The sequence below is a fragment of the Rhinichthys klamathensis genome, unplaced genomic scaffold (genome assembly GCF_029890125.1).
Source record: "Rhinichthys klamathensis goyatoka isolate OS25496 unplaced genomic scaffold, OSU_Roscu_1.1 h1tg000111l_1, whole genome shotgun sequence".
In the NCBI taxonomy this organism is placed as follows: domain Eukaryota; kingdom Metazoa; phylum Chordata; class Actinopteri; order Cypriniformes; family Leuciscidae; genus Rhinichthys; species Rhinichthys klamathensis.
Window position 1 is genome coordinate 13,757,936 of NW_026606649.1, and position 15,666 is coordinate 13,773,601.

A 15,666-nucleotide genomic window follows, 5' to 3' on the forward strand; every position below is an offset into this window, starting at 1 on the left:
GGCATACCTTTTGTCATACTGCCTAGGCTGCTTGTACTTGCGTGCATTAACGGCACCCACCGCAACATTTGTTGCTCTGGCGCTGGCGTTTTGTGCTTTAATAAGGTCTGACTGTCGCGCAATACTGATTGCCTTCTCCAATGTCAAGTCCGGTTCGAGTTGTAACTTTTGCGACACTTCTCCATCTGCGATGCCGATTACAATGCGGTCCCTTATTTGTTCGTTGCTCCAAAATCGCAGTGCTCTGCAAGCTTATAAAGCTCTGACAAACGCCTCCACGCTCTCCCCATGGAGCTGTGAGCGTCTATGGAAACAGGCACGTTCATGTATCGTATTCCGCTTTGCCACAAAATGTTCATCAAACTTTTTCAAAACCTCTTCATAATAGTGCTGAACATCATTCGGAAATGTAAAGGTGCTACAGATAGGTTCCGACTCTTTCCCCATTGCGTATAACAGCGTATTCACTTGTATATCATTGTCTTCTTGGTTTAGCTTAGTTGCTATCCTAAAATGGGAAAAACGCTGTGTCCAGATCGGCCAGGCCTAAGGCTGGGTGAAGTCAAACGATTCAGGAGACTGAAACTTAGCCATTTCGTTGCTTCAATCTTGTTCACAGGGCGAACGGTCCCTCTTCTGACACCATGTCATGAATTCACGGATTCCTGTAAGTAGTCTTCAACGGTTTATTAACAGGATTTGTCAAGAGCAGAGAACAGTGGCGTCAAGTATTTATCAACAATATTACAACTGCCGGAGAGCCGGTCATCTGCCGTAAAACAAGCAGAGCTAAACAATACAAAAACCAGTAGCGCCTCCTAGTGGAGCTTACTGCAATAATCATTTAAATCACATCACAGCAGACATTTTGATGTTCCTAAATCCGAACCGCTAAAGACAGTGGCTGAGTTTTGTTTTCGAAGAGAATATTCCCCACGATCAACGTCAATGCTTTCATGTTTGCGCGAATCATTTCTCACCAGACTGCTTTATAAACGAGGATCAGTATAAAGCTGGTTTTGCTAAGAAACTGCTCCTGAAAAAAGAATCGGTACCAACTATTCATGTTCCTGCTGGACCTCCAGAAGAGGTGAGTGTAAAGTTTTATTAACCTTTATATTAATCTTTGCAAATCGCGAAAAAAAGTTGTTCATCATGACCATTAACTGTAACATCAATCTGTCAACGAACTAACCTATACATCAGTAAACACATAGCATTCCTATCTCACTACTCTACCCTGCCAGTACAAAAATAGATCAAAGTGACATTATGTTAACCAACCATTCAGAAACGTCCTGTTCGAGCCTTAATTGTCTAACTTCTTCGGGCCGTCATCCAGTAGCGCGGGAAGGGGGGTGCTGCGGGGGCTGCAGCCCCCATCGTCATAGCCACAGCCCCCTTGGTGGGGGCTGTGGACTAACATAATATTGTACTAAAAAACGTGGGGGGAAAAATTAAAATAGACATGCTGTGTTTGAGTGTTCAAGCTACGGAGAAAATGAAATAAAGTTTGAATTTGTCATGCTTAGTTTGTTCCGATCAGAGCATGTGAGCGGAGAGCGCATTTCTGAATCCCTCCGCTCGCTCAATCCGCTCAGGGTCGCGCGCTCAACCCAGAATGGCCTGTTGGTTCGAAAATATGTGGAATAAGGGCTGCCTCCGACTAAAGTTTTCTTCTAGTCGATTAGTAGTTGTTCATTTTAGCCACTGTGGACACATCGCCCCTTTATATTGATTTAATTACTTAAATAGGCTACAGGATGAGCGTTTACGTAGCCTAATATAGCTGCACTCAAGCGCACACCCGCACTCATAAACCTTGCCACAAAGAACCGGCGAAAGTAATGATTATTAATGTGTCAAAAATAGCAAGGAGACATGTAATTGTTTATTAATAAACAGGTGTTTTCGGTGTCGCTGCAAAAAGATGAAGTTATGCGGACTCGCCATGAACGCCAGAGAGAAATGCACATTTGATTACATAATCAGAGAGTAGGCCTAGTCTATTTCTTTTCGTTTTGAATAGTTTCGTTTAAAAGAAGACATTTCAAGCTAATAGATATCCTATATTTATAAAATATGTGAGGCACAAGCTGAGTTTCGGCGCCCTCCAGTTTACGTGCAATGCAAGTGATCGCCGGCGCCTTACATTGTCTGATATATTTGCTTCTTATTTAGCTATTAAATATAGGCAATTGTTTGATAAAACATATCAAAATTAAGATACAATTTATACTAAACGAAAATATTTTTAAAAGAGTCTTTCTACAACAACAACAATAAAAAAACTTAGTGAAGGTAAAAATCATGTCTTACCCACTCCTCGTGACATGTCTCCAGACATTTTGGGTATTTCATGATCTCATGTATCATGTCTTTCTCACGCTGCGCGCTCACTTTCATAATCAACATTGATTAAATAAAAAATAATAATATTTAAACATAAATATGAAACTAAATATGTTTTCTTTAATGGCTACAACATATACAGAGAAATGTCATGTCTTGTCGTCAGCCATTCCACAATGACGTCACATATTTTCCAACCCAGCCCTCAGCCCCCCTCGCATGAAACAGCTTCCAGCGCGCCTGCCGTCATCTTGTTCCGGGTCCGACTCCGGTTCAAATTGATATGGTTGCACAGATGTGTCCTCAGAGACTCCTGCTGCCATTCTTGTTCCAAAATATACCCTCAACTGTTGTCAAGGCAACACTCCACGTGCGTTGTGTCAAAACGCCCACAGAACAAAGCGAAGCTCATTATCATTTAAAGTCATATGCACTGAAACGGAGCTGAAAACAGAGCTGTTTTTGACCAGGTAAAATTAGTTTTCTTACAATACTAATGACATTTTTTAATAAAAGTATATAACAAAGTTTTCATTTAGACCCTAAAGATTCATATTAACTTGTACAAAAATGGCATTATATGACCCCTTTAAGATTGTTAATAGAACTTAAACGACAAGTTTAAATTATTTTAGGATTCCCCCTTTTTTTTAAATAGTTCAAATAAACTTAAACAGAAATAAAATATAACAAAACCCTTACACTTATTTCAGTTACCGGTATGTGACAAGGCAAAATTACCGTAGTCAATTTCATTTAGTTTAACTTGATGTACTAAAAACTAAAACTGAAGGGAAAAACAACTATAGACATAAAAAACAAACAAAAACACCCCTAAAAAATTACTAAAACTTTCAAATGAAAAATATAAAAAGACACTAATTTAAAATATTAATAAAACCTACTAGTTCAATTATAATAAATATTACTACTTAGAGACAACAGTGAAATGTCAAGCAAATCCGCAAGTGAATTTTTTTCAAATCTGCTTTTTCTAGGTTACTGGTTTCTGAAAACAAAAAACAAAACCACTTTAAAAAATAATTTGTATTTTAAAGTGAGAGTTCACAGATTGGTTTAAGATATTTCTCCACAAGTATAATGCTGAACACACATGTGTGTGTGTGTAAGATCATGAATGTACAAATGAAGAATTCAGTCATAAGACAGCAACAGGAGTTTGACACTAAGGCAGACCTACAGTTCATGCAGTCTTTGCTGCCCCCTTCCTGTCAAACCTGTTTCTTAACAAGACACTATGTTCAAGGTTTATAATATAATCTTAAGCAGCATCTTTGGCATGTTGTCAAATATCATACCACAATTCATTGGGCTCCTCAGTATGAAATTAAATGCACAATAGATGTCAATGGCCCAGTCATTGTATTTTTGCCTCATAGACGTACATATGCTGTTTTATAACGGTTAATGCATCTTGTCGCTTACAAACTCCACTGAGAATGTCAAAACAAAACAACTCGTACTATTCAAATGGCATCATCACAAGTTTATTATGTGACTTTGTACAATAAAAATGAAAAAGCAAAACAAAGAGAAACAAAATTATAAAAAGGAGCTGCAGAGGTACATGAATGAAAGCTAAGTATGGTATTGGGGGAGGCCAGCTCTGGTGGAACTCTGTGCCTATAGAGAGAGAGAGAGAGAAAAAAAAAAACACTGGCCAAGAACGCCAGCTCACTGCTTCCGGGTCAGTTTACATGACAAAGAACAGGAAACACACCCGACGGTAGCCAACAAACACAACATAATGTGTGATGTATCCTCCTTTTTTTAGAATTTGCATAATGTTGATAATGTCGTACAGCACTTCATGATAGGAGGATCCATAGACAAATCATGTGACGTTCATAAAGGCTCTGTAGATGACAATCTGCTACCGCTTCAAACAAACAGTGAACTGGAACATTATATGAGAAACAAATTAAACATGACAAAATAATAGTAACCAAAGGAACATTTCATGAATGGCTAAGGTCCATGGCTAAATAATTTAATTTACACAAATATTGAAAGAGCTTAACATTTCAGGAAGGGAAAAGAAGCCACAAAATAAATTGTTTAAAGGACAGAAATGCCTGAGGTAAGATTCAGCCTTTAGGTTTTATTGAAGTGACCAATCAATATGCAGTTGGAGAGGAGGAAGTGACCTCTGGATCTAAAAACACTAAACAAACACATGATGCAAGAGGGAAATTTGACGTATTACAAATTCAAAACAATGTTTCGTACAATATTGCATATCTCTGAGAAGTTTTTATGTATTATAGATTAAGTGCGCTTCTGCGCTCTCAGTTTCTGTGAGGTCTGGCAAATGAACCGATGCGTAAAAAGAGCATAATGTGTGGACAGTGTTAAATGTTTCCAGGTCAGCGGGGAGTGCAGAGGCACACTGTCCCCACAAAAAAACTAAACATGGGGCTTTATATAAATGTAGGATTTTGGTCGACAGACTGACTGAGGGTCCAGGCTGGTATAATTGGCAACTAGAATGTGGTGATGGTCCAAGTGGTTTAAAATATCTTTTTCTTTTTGTTCTTTTCCAAGGTCCTTTAGGAATTAAAATAAGAAAAAAGAAAATTAGAGAAAATAAACATTGGCATTCACACTTTATAACCGTTTAAAATATCAAGGATTGCACAATATTTTTAATTAGATGGATCTTTCTTTTTTAGGACTGAATATAACATGCATATAATAATATTAAGCCATTTCGTTTTAATGTGCTGTTGTTACAGTGTAATTACACAAATAAGTACTAAGTAATATTTAAGTGCCCCCATTATGCTATTTTAAAGGCTCCTAATTTAGTTTTGACAGTCTCCTCCAATAGCTTTACATGCATCCAAGGGGAAAAAACACATAATATACATTACAGCTCTTTTCTTAGTTTCTGAGATAGTCCAGTAAAGGATTCGGTCTCCCTAAATCCCTTCTTTCCAAAAGAGCCAACTCAGCTCTGATTGGTCAGATGGTCCAGTCTGTTGTGATTGGTCTGTCGCTTACAACGCGCGTCAGAAACGAAACGTCCATTACCATATCTGAATTTCAGCTCCGGAGGTCCTCAGTCCTTATCCACAGTAATACGAAAAGTAACAATGTCATTGGTTTTACTGTATCAACAGACCTTAGTCATGGTAGTGCCATTTTTAATTTTAGACAGGAATGAAAACAAGGGTTGTGAGAGATAGAATAATGTACATTCAATGGATTGTACTGTTGTTTAACAACAACCCTGATTGTTCAGCTGACGAAGCTGAAGATAGTTTCTTTCCGGAAAAAAAATAATAATTCAGAGACGAAAACTCCATAAATCAGTTTCAAAAGTTGTGAAAATTACGTGACCCAGGACCTTTATACAGCATGTGCCATTGTAAAGACTGTACATCTACCCCTCACATCCTCGTTTTCATTCAATATGTTAAATTCAATATGTCGTCTAACCTAACTAAGGTCTGTTTGAGTTCAAGTCCTCATCCTTAGGAAAATACATGCTAAGTGGATTTAAAAACAGCATCTTCTTGACATGTTGAAAACACAAACAAAACTCCTCCAGGCCTCCGCTACAACTACAGTATTTGAGGGCGGGGTCAAAGTTGACATTCCTGGGCAGTCAATGAAGACCATAGGCTGGCATTATGCAAATTCCTTACAAACCTACGTAGGTTTGTGTAGGAAGTAAGATTGGAATTACTGATGACTTGTTTCAGACAGTTCAGATCAGAAACATTTATTTATTTTGGGGAGACATTAGGGGCTTTCGCATCAGGAAGTTATAGGAACTAAGTTATAGGAACTAGCCACCAGAGCAGTCACGGCGGCAGACATTTAATTTGAAGGTACTGAGAATGCCAGAGCTCCCATTCTCCGTCTTCATTAGTTTACGATCTGTTTAACAGTCCTGTCTGATAAGTTATTAGATAGAACTGTAATACAAAGAAAGTACACAGTATATGAAAAGGTATTAGCGTATGCCGTGTGGTTGATGTCCAGTGTTGCTAGCTAAGCAGAAATACATGATCATGTTTAGCTTGGTCCCCTTAAACTTGCGTTGGATATTCTCCTTAGCGTAAAGTTTAAGAGGCCCATCAATAGGGGGTTTCGCACCAGAGGAACCTTTTCATAGTTCCTAGAACTATTGGCGGAAGTACCCGGATGTCAGCGTGTTCGCACCGCAGGAACTAGGAACGATTTTAGTTCTAAGAACTCTTTTGGAGGAACTAATTTAGCTCCTACTTCAGAGTAGGGTCTAAACCAGCACTATAGGAACTATCCGTGACGTTAGTGTTCGCGGATTGGCCGAACGCACACGAAACACCAGCACCCGCCATTAAAAAAAAAAGCAAAAAAAAAAGCCATGTAAACACAGATTATAGCCTATATATTTACTCCAGAAACAAACTCTACGAACATGGAAAACAGTGATAGATGGGCCTCTTAACCTTTACGCTAAGGAGAAAATCCAACGCAACTTTGAGGGGACCAAGCGAAACATGATCATGTATTACCATATATATTTATATATATAACCTTCTATATACTGTCTACTTTTATGTATAATAGTTCTAATAACGTATTAGACAGGACTGTTGGTCAGATTGTAACGGTCAGAGCGCAGTCAAAATAAAAGTCACAACAAAGAAGTCACAAGTGCGGCTTACATCACTTCAGAGTTCCTACTGGCGGTGCGAATGCAATGGGAAAAGGTTCCTAAGGGAACCATTAGTTCTCGGGGAACCACCCTGGTGGTTAGTTCCTAGAACTATCCGGTGCGAAAGCCCCTTATCACTGTTTTCCATGTCCTTAGAGTTAGTTCGTGGAGTAAACAAAGGCTATAATCTGTGCATTTACACAGCTTTTTTTAAAATGGTGGGTGCTGGTGTTTCGTATGTCTTCAGCCAATCAGCATACACTTACGTCACTGGTAGTTCCTATAGTGCTGGTTTAGACCCTACTCTGAAGTAGGAGCTAAATTAGTTCCTCCAAAAGAGTTCCTAGAACTAAAATCGTTCCCAGTTCCTGCAGTGCGATCACGCCAAAAAGCGGGTACTTCCACAATTAGTTATAGGAACTATGAAAAGGTTCCTCCAATGCGAATGCCCATAATAACTCCATTTGTTGTGCACTCTGATCTTTGAAACTTTGCAGACATTTTACATTCACAAACAGCTATAATACACACTACATTAAAATAATATCTGAAAAGCATAATAGAGCACTTTCATTAACAGCATGTACTTATTTTAGGGTTAAGGTTTGGTTAAGTGTTAGTTGCTTGTAATTATACATAATTAACTGTTATTACTATAATAAATACATGTAACGTGTAACAACAGCACAATGAAATAGTGTTACCTATATAATATAATAATAATAATATAATAATAAGCTTGACGCAATGCATTCTAGAATTTCCTTATTCATGAAGGATGCATGCAGTCCTTTTACCTTATGCAGCTCACTAGTTTTGTAAAAATGTGTGTACCTGGAAGCGTCCAGTTTCTGCTGCTCCAGCATGCGTTGTTGGGCCTCCCAGTTGCCCTTCTCCTCCTCCAACTGACGTCTCTTCTCCTCCAGCTCCTTGTGTTGGGCCTCCAGGTTCTTCTTCATCTGTTCATGACGCCGCTGCAGCTGAATAGACCAAGCAAAACAAAACAGATTTACTAAGAATCATTTATGATGTATACAGCATATGAAATAAACACTTTCAAACAGCGATATGCTACAGTACATTGTTGCCAAATGACCTCATTCAGCCCATATCATTCTAAAAAAAATACAATAATTCTGCAATATTAATGAAATTTTGTGAAAAATGTCTTAGATTGTCAGATCAAATAATGCTAAAATGGACTTCGATTTCATTCATTTATCATACAGGAAATGTAAAGTTGAAACCTATTAGATTGTGGGATAATGTAGTAGTACAGTATCTCATCCAAAAAAAAAATCTGCATACTGTGCACAGTATACATACTGCAGAAACAGTTTGAGTTGCTCAGAAACATATGAAGTATATTTAAGCACAAATACACTTGAGCTCATCTTTAGGAGACAAACACAGGATTGGTTTTGTTGGGTGTGTGCACGTGAGGTGGTACCTCTGCCTCAGAGTCTCTGAGTTTCTGGATCTTCTCCTTGACCTTCATCTCAAACACCTGCTCCATCTCCATTTCCATCTTCTTCATCTTTGTCACATGATCTCTCCTCTCCTCCTCCATCTGTGCCAGGGGGCTCCTACTTACACACACACACGCCCGCAAAAGCAACGCACGGGCAGATGCACAAACACACATTCGTTAGACCGTTTAATCCAAAACTTTTGAGTATTACAAACAAAGGAGCAGTAGTGGAAGAGAGGACCCTGGAGGGAGAGGTTTTAGGACCCAGTGCGGTGCAGTTGTGAGGAATGTGAGTTAGTAGGCTGAATCTCGGCTGTGTTAGTCTGAGGCCGCAAGATCAACACCGCTCAGATAGCACAGGAAGCCACAGTCACTTATCAAACAATATGAGCAAATTAACCTGCCAATTAACATGGGCTGAAAAATGACAAATAACTAGTCAAGATTATATATAGATAATTCAGAGCGGAATTACGGAGGACTGAAAGCCTGTACATAAGTCTAATGCGAATAAATGGAGCAAAAGTTTGCAAAAAAACAATTATAAATTCACACTGATGCACATTATCATTATCTTGTGGGGAAAAAAGGTAGACACGTAAATAAAACAGGGTTCCAAGTAACACATTTTTCATTTCAAAATTGCATACTTTTTTAGACTCAAATTTCCAAAGATCTCTATAGATCAATATATTTTTCAGACCAAATTTGACATAAATGGTTCTTAAAGCATTATTTTCAGCATTATTATTTGGTATATAGTACAGTCATCTGTAAATATTTTATAACTGTTTTTTTTTATCCATTGGTTTTCTTTGCGTATACAGTAGTCAACATTTGAAGTGGATTAAAACCTTTTACAGTTATACATGAATTTTGAACAATACCTGGTCTTGTCTTAGGACAACTTTGATGAACTTTTTTGATCCACTTCAAATGTTGACTACTGTATGAGGAGTAGAAACCTAAACACTTTTTAACCTGTGTGTATATATATATATATATATATATATATATATTCTCTGATACATCAGTTTGAAACTGTACATATGGTTTGATGTGGCACTCTCACCAAACAGCAAAGTACAGTCTGAATGAAGTTCAAAAGAGACTCATTTATGGTAAAAACAGTTTTGCGTAATGAAAATGTGTGCCTTGAATTAATTCATTCATGTTTGACAATCACTAAATGATCACTGAACCTTTGCCATGAAATCACTCTGCTTGTATAATAAATTTAATTATATATTTTAGAAAACTGAAAAGGGGGCAGTAGCCTTTTCTTTTTCTTTTTTCCCATACTTCTTCAGACCTGGAAATTACTCAAATCAAATTATGTACTTTTCCCTAAACGGTGTGCTAAAATAAAATAAAATAAAAAATACGGTTTTACATGCACAAATTTGTATGTACAGGCTTTAGTTCCTGTCAGGCAGCATCCAAATCAGTTTACCATGAACATGTCCTGAGTTGCCCAGCTTCTTATACTAACTTAATAAATCCTTTTAATTTTGTATCAAGACTGCCAAGCTAATGGAAAGCAGGATAAACCTCCTTAAATGGCTAAATAAAGGAGGACATAAAAGGTACCACACTACAGGTTCCTAACACAAAGCTGGGACTGCCGACAGAAAGGAACATTGAGCAGGATGCCCGACTCCGAATGTGAACAAACAAGGAGAAAGGAGGAAAACCGAGAGCAGAGAGGACGAGACAAATGTGAACTTGTGCGTGACACTTACATGCCTTCAACTGAGTCAGATCTAAAATAAAAACACACACACACACACACACACTTAGCATGCTCACAGTGCATCATGTGTTAGAAAAACAATGTTAGCAGCTGTACTTTTTTAGCCACTCTTATGCTTTGGTTAAGATGGGGACTCTTAGTTTAGACAGAGCTGTGTACGCGTAAGGGTGGAAGTGAATGGCCGGTTAGCGAGCGTTTGGACTGTATTTGAGGGTTAGTGACAGGCTTGTGTTGAGGGTGAACAGCTGTGGCTGTTAGGAAGCCTGGATGTGTTAATCATCAGTGTCACAGCACTGACTTCCGCACTATTAGCATGTGTCAGTCTAGCTCTGGGGTCCAGATTAACACTCTGATCCTTTACCGCCATTTTATAACCACAGACATGGCACCATGGTGAACTGCTTCATGTACAGTAAACTGACCTCAGAAAACAGTGCTGCTGATGTTGATGTACACTTAAAGAATGGCTTAAAATAGGCTCTCGAGCTTGTATTAGTGAAAAACACTCACTTTGTGAGTTGGCCTTTGTTCTTGTTGTTGTCTATGCCGTTGTAAGTAACAGCCGCCAGCTTCCTACTGCGATAGTTCTCATAATGGACATTGTTGGTCACGTCCTTCAGATCCTGCATGTGAGTTCTGTGATTGAGGAGATACAAGAAAACAAATAAATAACAGATTCATATCTCAGCATGTTCAGCTCAGACATACACTACTGTTCAATAGTTTTAGGTAAGATTTTTTTTTATTTAATACTTTTATTTAGCAAGGATGCATTAAAATGCTTAAGACATTTAATGTTGTTCTTTTGAACTTTCTGTTCATCAAAGAATCCTGATTTTTTTTTTATCATGGTTTCCACAAAAATATTAAGGAGCACAAGTGTTTTCAACATTGATAATAATAATAGTTAATAACATATCTAAACCACATATTAGAATGATTTCTAATATAATTCATGAAAATTCAGCTTTGAAATCATAGGAATGAATTACATTTTAAAATATATTCAAATAGGAAATAAAGTTTTTTTTTAAATAGTAATAATATTTCACAATATTACTGTTTTTACTGTAGTTTTGATCAAATAAATGATGCTTTGGTGATCATAAGATACTACTTCAACATTTTTTTTTTTTTAAATCTTACAGACCCAAAACTTTTGAACACTAGTGTATTACAGAAGGCAACAGATGAATCACTCTAATATGGACGATGATGTTTTTGAAAAGACAGTTTGGAGAAATTATAAGAATTCCACCTCCATCATCCGGTATTAGTGCTGGTGTAGATTTATAATATACCTGATGAGCATGTTTCGTAGGATTGTGAAGTCACAGTGCTCCCCATTCTCAACTAAAAACAAAAAAAAGTATTAAAAGTGAATAAAGAAACATTGACAACATTACACTACAATATCCACCACTTTCTAATGCGAAATATATGGAGCAAAAGTTTGCACACAAAAAAAAAAACACACTCAGTGTTTAATGCACAATATCATCATTCTCAAAAAAAAAAAAAAAGGTTTTACACAGATGAAAGAAAAAATGCATGTTTTTACAAGCTTTAAAGACAAATAAAACAAATAGATAAACCAAAAACAAGACAAAAACCAAACAAAATCACAGAACAAAAACTAAAACAAAAAACACAACCATAAAAAACAAACATACCAAACTAAACTAAAAATAAAACAAATATAACCTACTCAATTAAACAACAACAAGTGAACCAAACAAAATGCTTCTGACACTCATAAGGAACAAACTGGCATTCATCATTCCTGTGCTACTGTAATGTATAAACTGACCAGCAGGTGGCACCCGATCTGGCAATGACTTGTGTCTCCTGCTGCGTGTGCGTCACTTATCGAATGAATGAAGTAGACCTCTCCTTCCTTCCCAACCACATGCCATCTGTGAGCTTACATGCTGCTGAAAGTATCTCAGGGATTCAAAACTCACCCTCTTAAAACAGATAACCCTTGGTTTCAAATACAGTAATCAAACCATGGCCTTCCTGCTCACACAGTGTAGAGCTGACAAACTGAGCTCAGACACAATAACCCTGCTCGCAGTACGGGTCACTTGAGAGGATTTGGCCTGACAACACTGGTGTTATCAGAGGTTGAAGGTTTTAAAAAGAAGAGGAAGTCCGCCCTCGCATCAGCTGCAGCCAAACTGCTTCGGTGAGCGAACAGATGAGACAAAGTCAAATCAGCATCCGATCTTCTGCTTGAAATGCATGAGCTCTGAAACATCACTGGAACTTCATCTACAAAGCTTCATTCATGCTCATATTTCAAACTATGTTTGCGGCGTAACACGTGACAGGCCCTACAGGAGCTCTCGATGAAACATCAAAAGACACACACTTCCTGTTTGCAGATCAGCAGGCTTTCACTTTACTGTCCAACCCACTGCATAGCCTAGAGAGTGTTGATCTCATGACCCTAAGAACACTATGAAGACAATCACTTCATTATGTCTTACATTTTTAAATGTCACTTGTTTATTCTTTCATTTCAGTAAGAGGACTTAATTAACTTACACCAATGACGTTATACTATTGTTATACAGTAACTGAAATTAAAAATAATAAATCATCTCTAAACTATATTTGATTATATTAATATTAAGTAATAATTTCAATGATTTATTGTCATGTGACTATTAAATGACATTTAAAAAAGTGTGGTTTATTTAGATTTTTTTTATTATTTGTTTTAATTTTACATTGTTATGATTTAATTAATTAGTAAGGTAATTAATCATTAAAGTTCCAGTCCAGATTGGAAAGCCCAGAATTTAATTATAAATAAAATTATAATAAATAAAACGATGACCCAATTATCTTAAAAAAAGAAACCTAAGTTTAATACAGTTATCAGGCATCCCATACATCTGACTATGATGTGTATATAATGCTATTACGATGTCATCAAAAAGAAAATCATTATTGCTGGTCTTCATTGATAGATACAAGTTACATTAATGCTCTTATGACAAGAAATGATTTATATTTCACTGGCAGAGTCCATCCAAAATGATTCATTGGAGGATAGACATCATCTGGTGAATATTGTGTCACAAGTTAAAGCTTTCTGTGCTGTCATTGATCAAATGGACTGCTTTATCAAACTGCACAATAAGAGGTACATTACTGTCCATAATGCAAACGGTATGGAACGGCAACAATAGCCTTAGCAAACAACACTAATGAACCCAAACAACTACATTTAGCTCATACACACATCTCTCAGACTCACTGTGTTATGGGAAAGATCTGCTGTGTACTAGAGTAGATCAACACCCTCAGGGTCTGTCCTTCCCTACAAACTCACACACACACACACACGGGGAGGTGACCTTTCACCCCCTACCTTCTGCCACGCCCCAGGGGTACTGCCTCCCTCGTACACGCTTCCCATTAACCTCAATGATGGTGTTACTGCCGACCACAGCCAGGGGCAGACGGTCCTGAGGGACAAAAACACATACATGTCACATAGACATGTTTAGAGAGAGAGAGAGACTGGGAACGTCAGGTGGGTGATATTGACTCTTAATGGGTGTGTGTGTGTGTGTGAGAGAGAGAGAGTGTGTGTCTCTGTTTGACCTATTTCCCTGATGGGCTGAATTAGGGAGCCAATATTTGAGTAGTAACTGCAATCTGAACAGGGTTATTATCGTTAACTAAAACTATATAAAACAAAATATATTGAAATTTAACTGAAATAAAATAAAAAGACTTCACAATTCATGCTTTTACTCGTGCTAGCAAGCTATTTCAAACCACTAAAACAAACTCCAAGACATCTTCGTTTCGGCCAGATTTAGTTTGAAATTACATCACACTTATTGATTCTTAATTTATTTTTTAATAGTATATCAGGGCCTTAACAGTATCGAATTATTCAAACAAGCCACAATTTCAGTGTCAGAGCGGAAAGAATCATTCATCATCAATCGTGAACACACAAACCTTAATCTTCTTCACCAGCTTGCTCTCCTCCTCATCATCAGTCTCTGGAAACTCATAGATTTTGATCTTATGTTCCTGGATCTCTCTCATTATCTGGACAAAGGACAGGATGAAAAATAAAAGAATAAAATTGGTGCTGACAAGTAAAAAGACTTGGAATCTCCCAGCAGGCTCTGAAGGTTCTCAGTGTCACTGGTTTGAGATTGCATTTACTCTCAAAGGAGTCAGCAAACACCATGTGTGGACAGATTTATCGCTCGTGTTATGATGCGTTCTCACTGCCGCCGCTGTGACACGCACACCAGTCACTTCAGATGTTTTGCAGATGTTAAACTGTCCCACATGCATCATTTGAGACACCGGGAATGCTTTCATGATGCTGTGATCTGACATAACTCCTGCATCTCTATGTAGAGCTGTTCATCAGTGAGGTCAGTCAATATCAAACTGAACAGAGGCTGAATGTTTGTTCATGCACATGCAAAAGGGATTATATAATGAAAACAACAAGATTTTTGCTTTTTTTAAATAAATAAATTTCAATGTACTATATATGTACACATGGGCTCTGTTCCAAAACCTGCCTAACTAAAAAGCATTTTAAGTTATCACAGACAGGTGCAATAGCTGACACAAAGGCTATTAAGCAAAATTTGTATGTGTTATAAGATATTGGGTTTCATTCACTAATAATTGCAGTATATATATATATATAAAATGTATCTCTGTGTGTGTGTGATTAAATATGTTTAAAGTCCCCCTGTGGTGAAAATTCAGCTTTTAAGCAATCCAGCATATGTCTATGTGCTGTTTTTAATATGCTTTAAGATAAACCATGTGCAAATTCATAAGTCAACACCATTGCTGAGTATTTTCTCCTTAAAACTGCAGTGAACCAAAGACGCGTTTTGAAATTGCTGGTGTTTCTGACGTGTCAGACTACCTTGTAACCAATCACGTCAACGTGTGATCATCAACGAGCTGAACTCGATCTCTGAGCTGGTGCGAGTGAGTGGAGGCGGGGCTAATTTGCATATTCATGAATCCACATATACTAAATGAGGCAAGGGTGTAGTTACGTTCAAACTTTTTTTAAATCACGAATAAATTTTTCTCAAGGAAAAACATTTAAATATTTAATTTTGGTTATCAAAGTTGAAAAATACAATTTAATCTTAACATGTTTATAAGGCCACCCAGGGTATTTGAGTTTTGTATGAATGGTTTCTGCTGTTCCTACGTTCTTTCGTAAATTTAGAATAATTTTGTACAAAAGTTATAGATGAATCATGATTTGTTTGTGAAAATGTTTGTACAGATTTCACGCACAAATTGTGCGTACGCACGGTTAGTGAATGAGAGCCATTGTTTTGGTTAGCCATTGTTCATAGGTGATCTCATTAAACCTTCGAGTTTCAGTGGATAACTGAGGGAAAA

General features: G+C 37.4%; 1 protein-coding gene across 5 annotated transcripts in view; it reads right to left on the reverse strand.

The window, feature by feature from the left end:
* Positions 1 to 4,427: 4,427 nt before the first annotated feature.
* septin7a (septin 7a) overlaps positions 4,428 to 15,666 on the reverse strand; it is a 42,367-nt gene continuing 31,128 nt past the window's right edge. For 2 of the 5 annotated variants that reach the window (XM_056254581.1, XM_056254579.1), the window contains exons 7-14: positions 14,230 to 14,322; positions 13,628 to 13,724; positions 11,547 to 11,598; positions 10,756 to 10,881; positions 10,235 to 10,255; positions 8,472 to 8,610; positions 7,856 to 8,001; positions 4,428 to 4,920 (exon numbers count right to left, since the gene is read on the reverse strand). In XM_056254581.1, coding sequence (XP_056110556.1) covers positions 4,884 to 4,920; positions 7,856 to 8,001; positions 8,472 to 8,610; positions 10,235 to 10,255; positions 10,756 to 10,881; positions 11,547 to 11,598; positions 13,628 to 13,724; positions 14,230 to 14,322 — 711 coding nt within the window. In that variant the 3' untranslated portion in view covers positions 4,428 to 4,883. The remainder of the gene's footprint in view (positions 4,921 to 7,855; positions 8,002 to 8,471; positions 8,611 to 10,234; positions 10,256 to 10,755; positions 10,882 to 11,546; positions 11,599 to 13,627; positions 13,725 to 14,229; positions 14,323 to 15,666) is intronic. The other 3 variants (XM_056254580.1, XM_056254583.1, XM_056254582.1) reach the window with 3 other exon arrangements.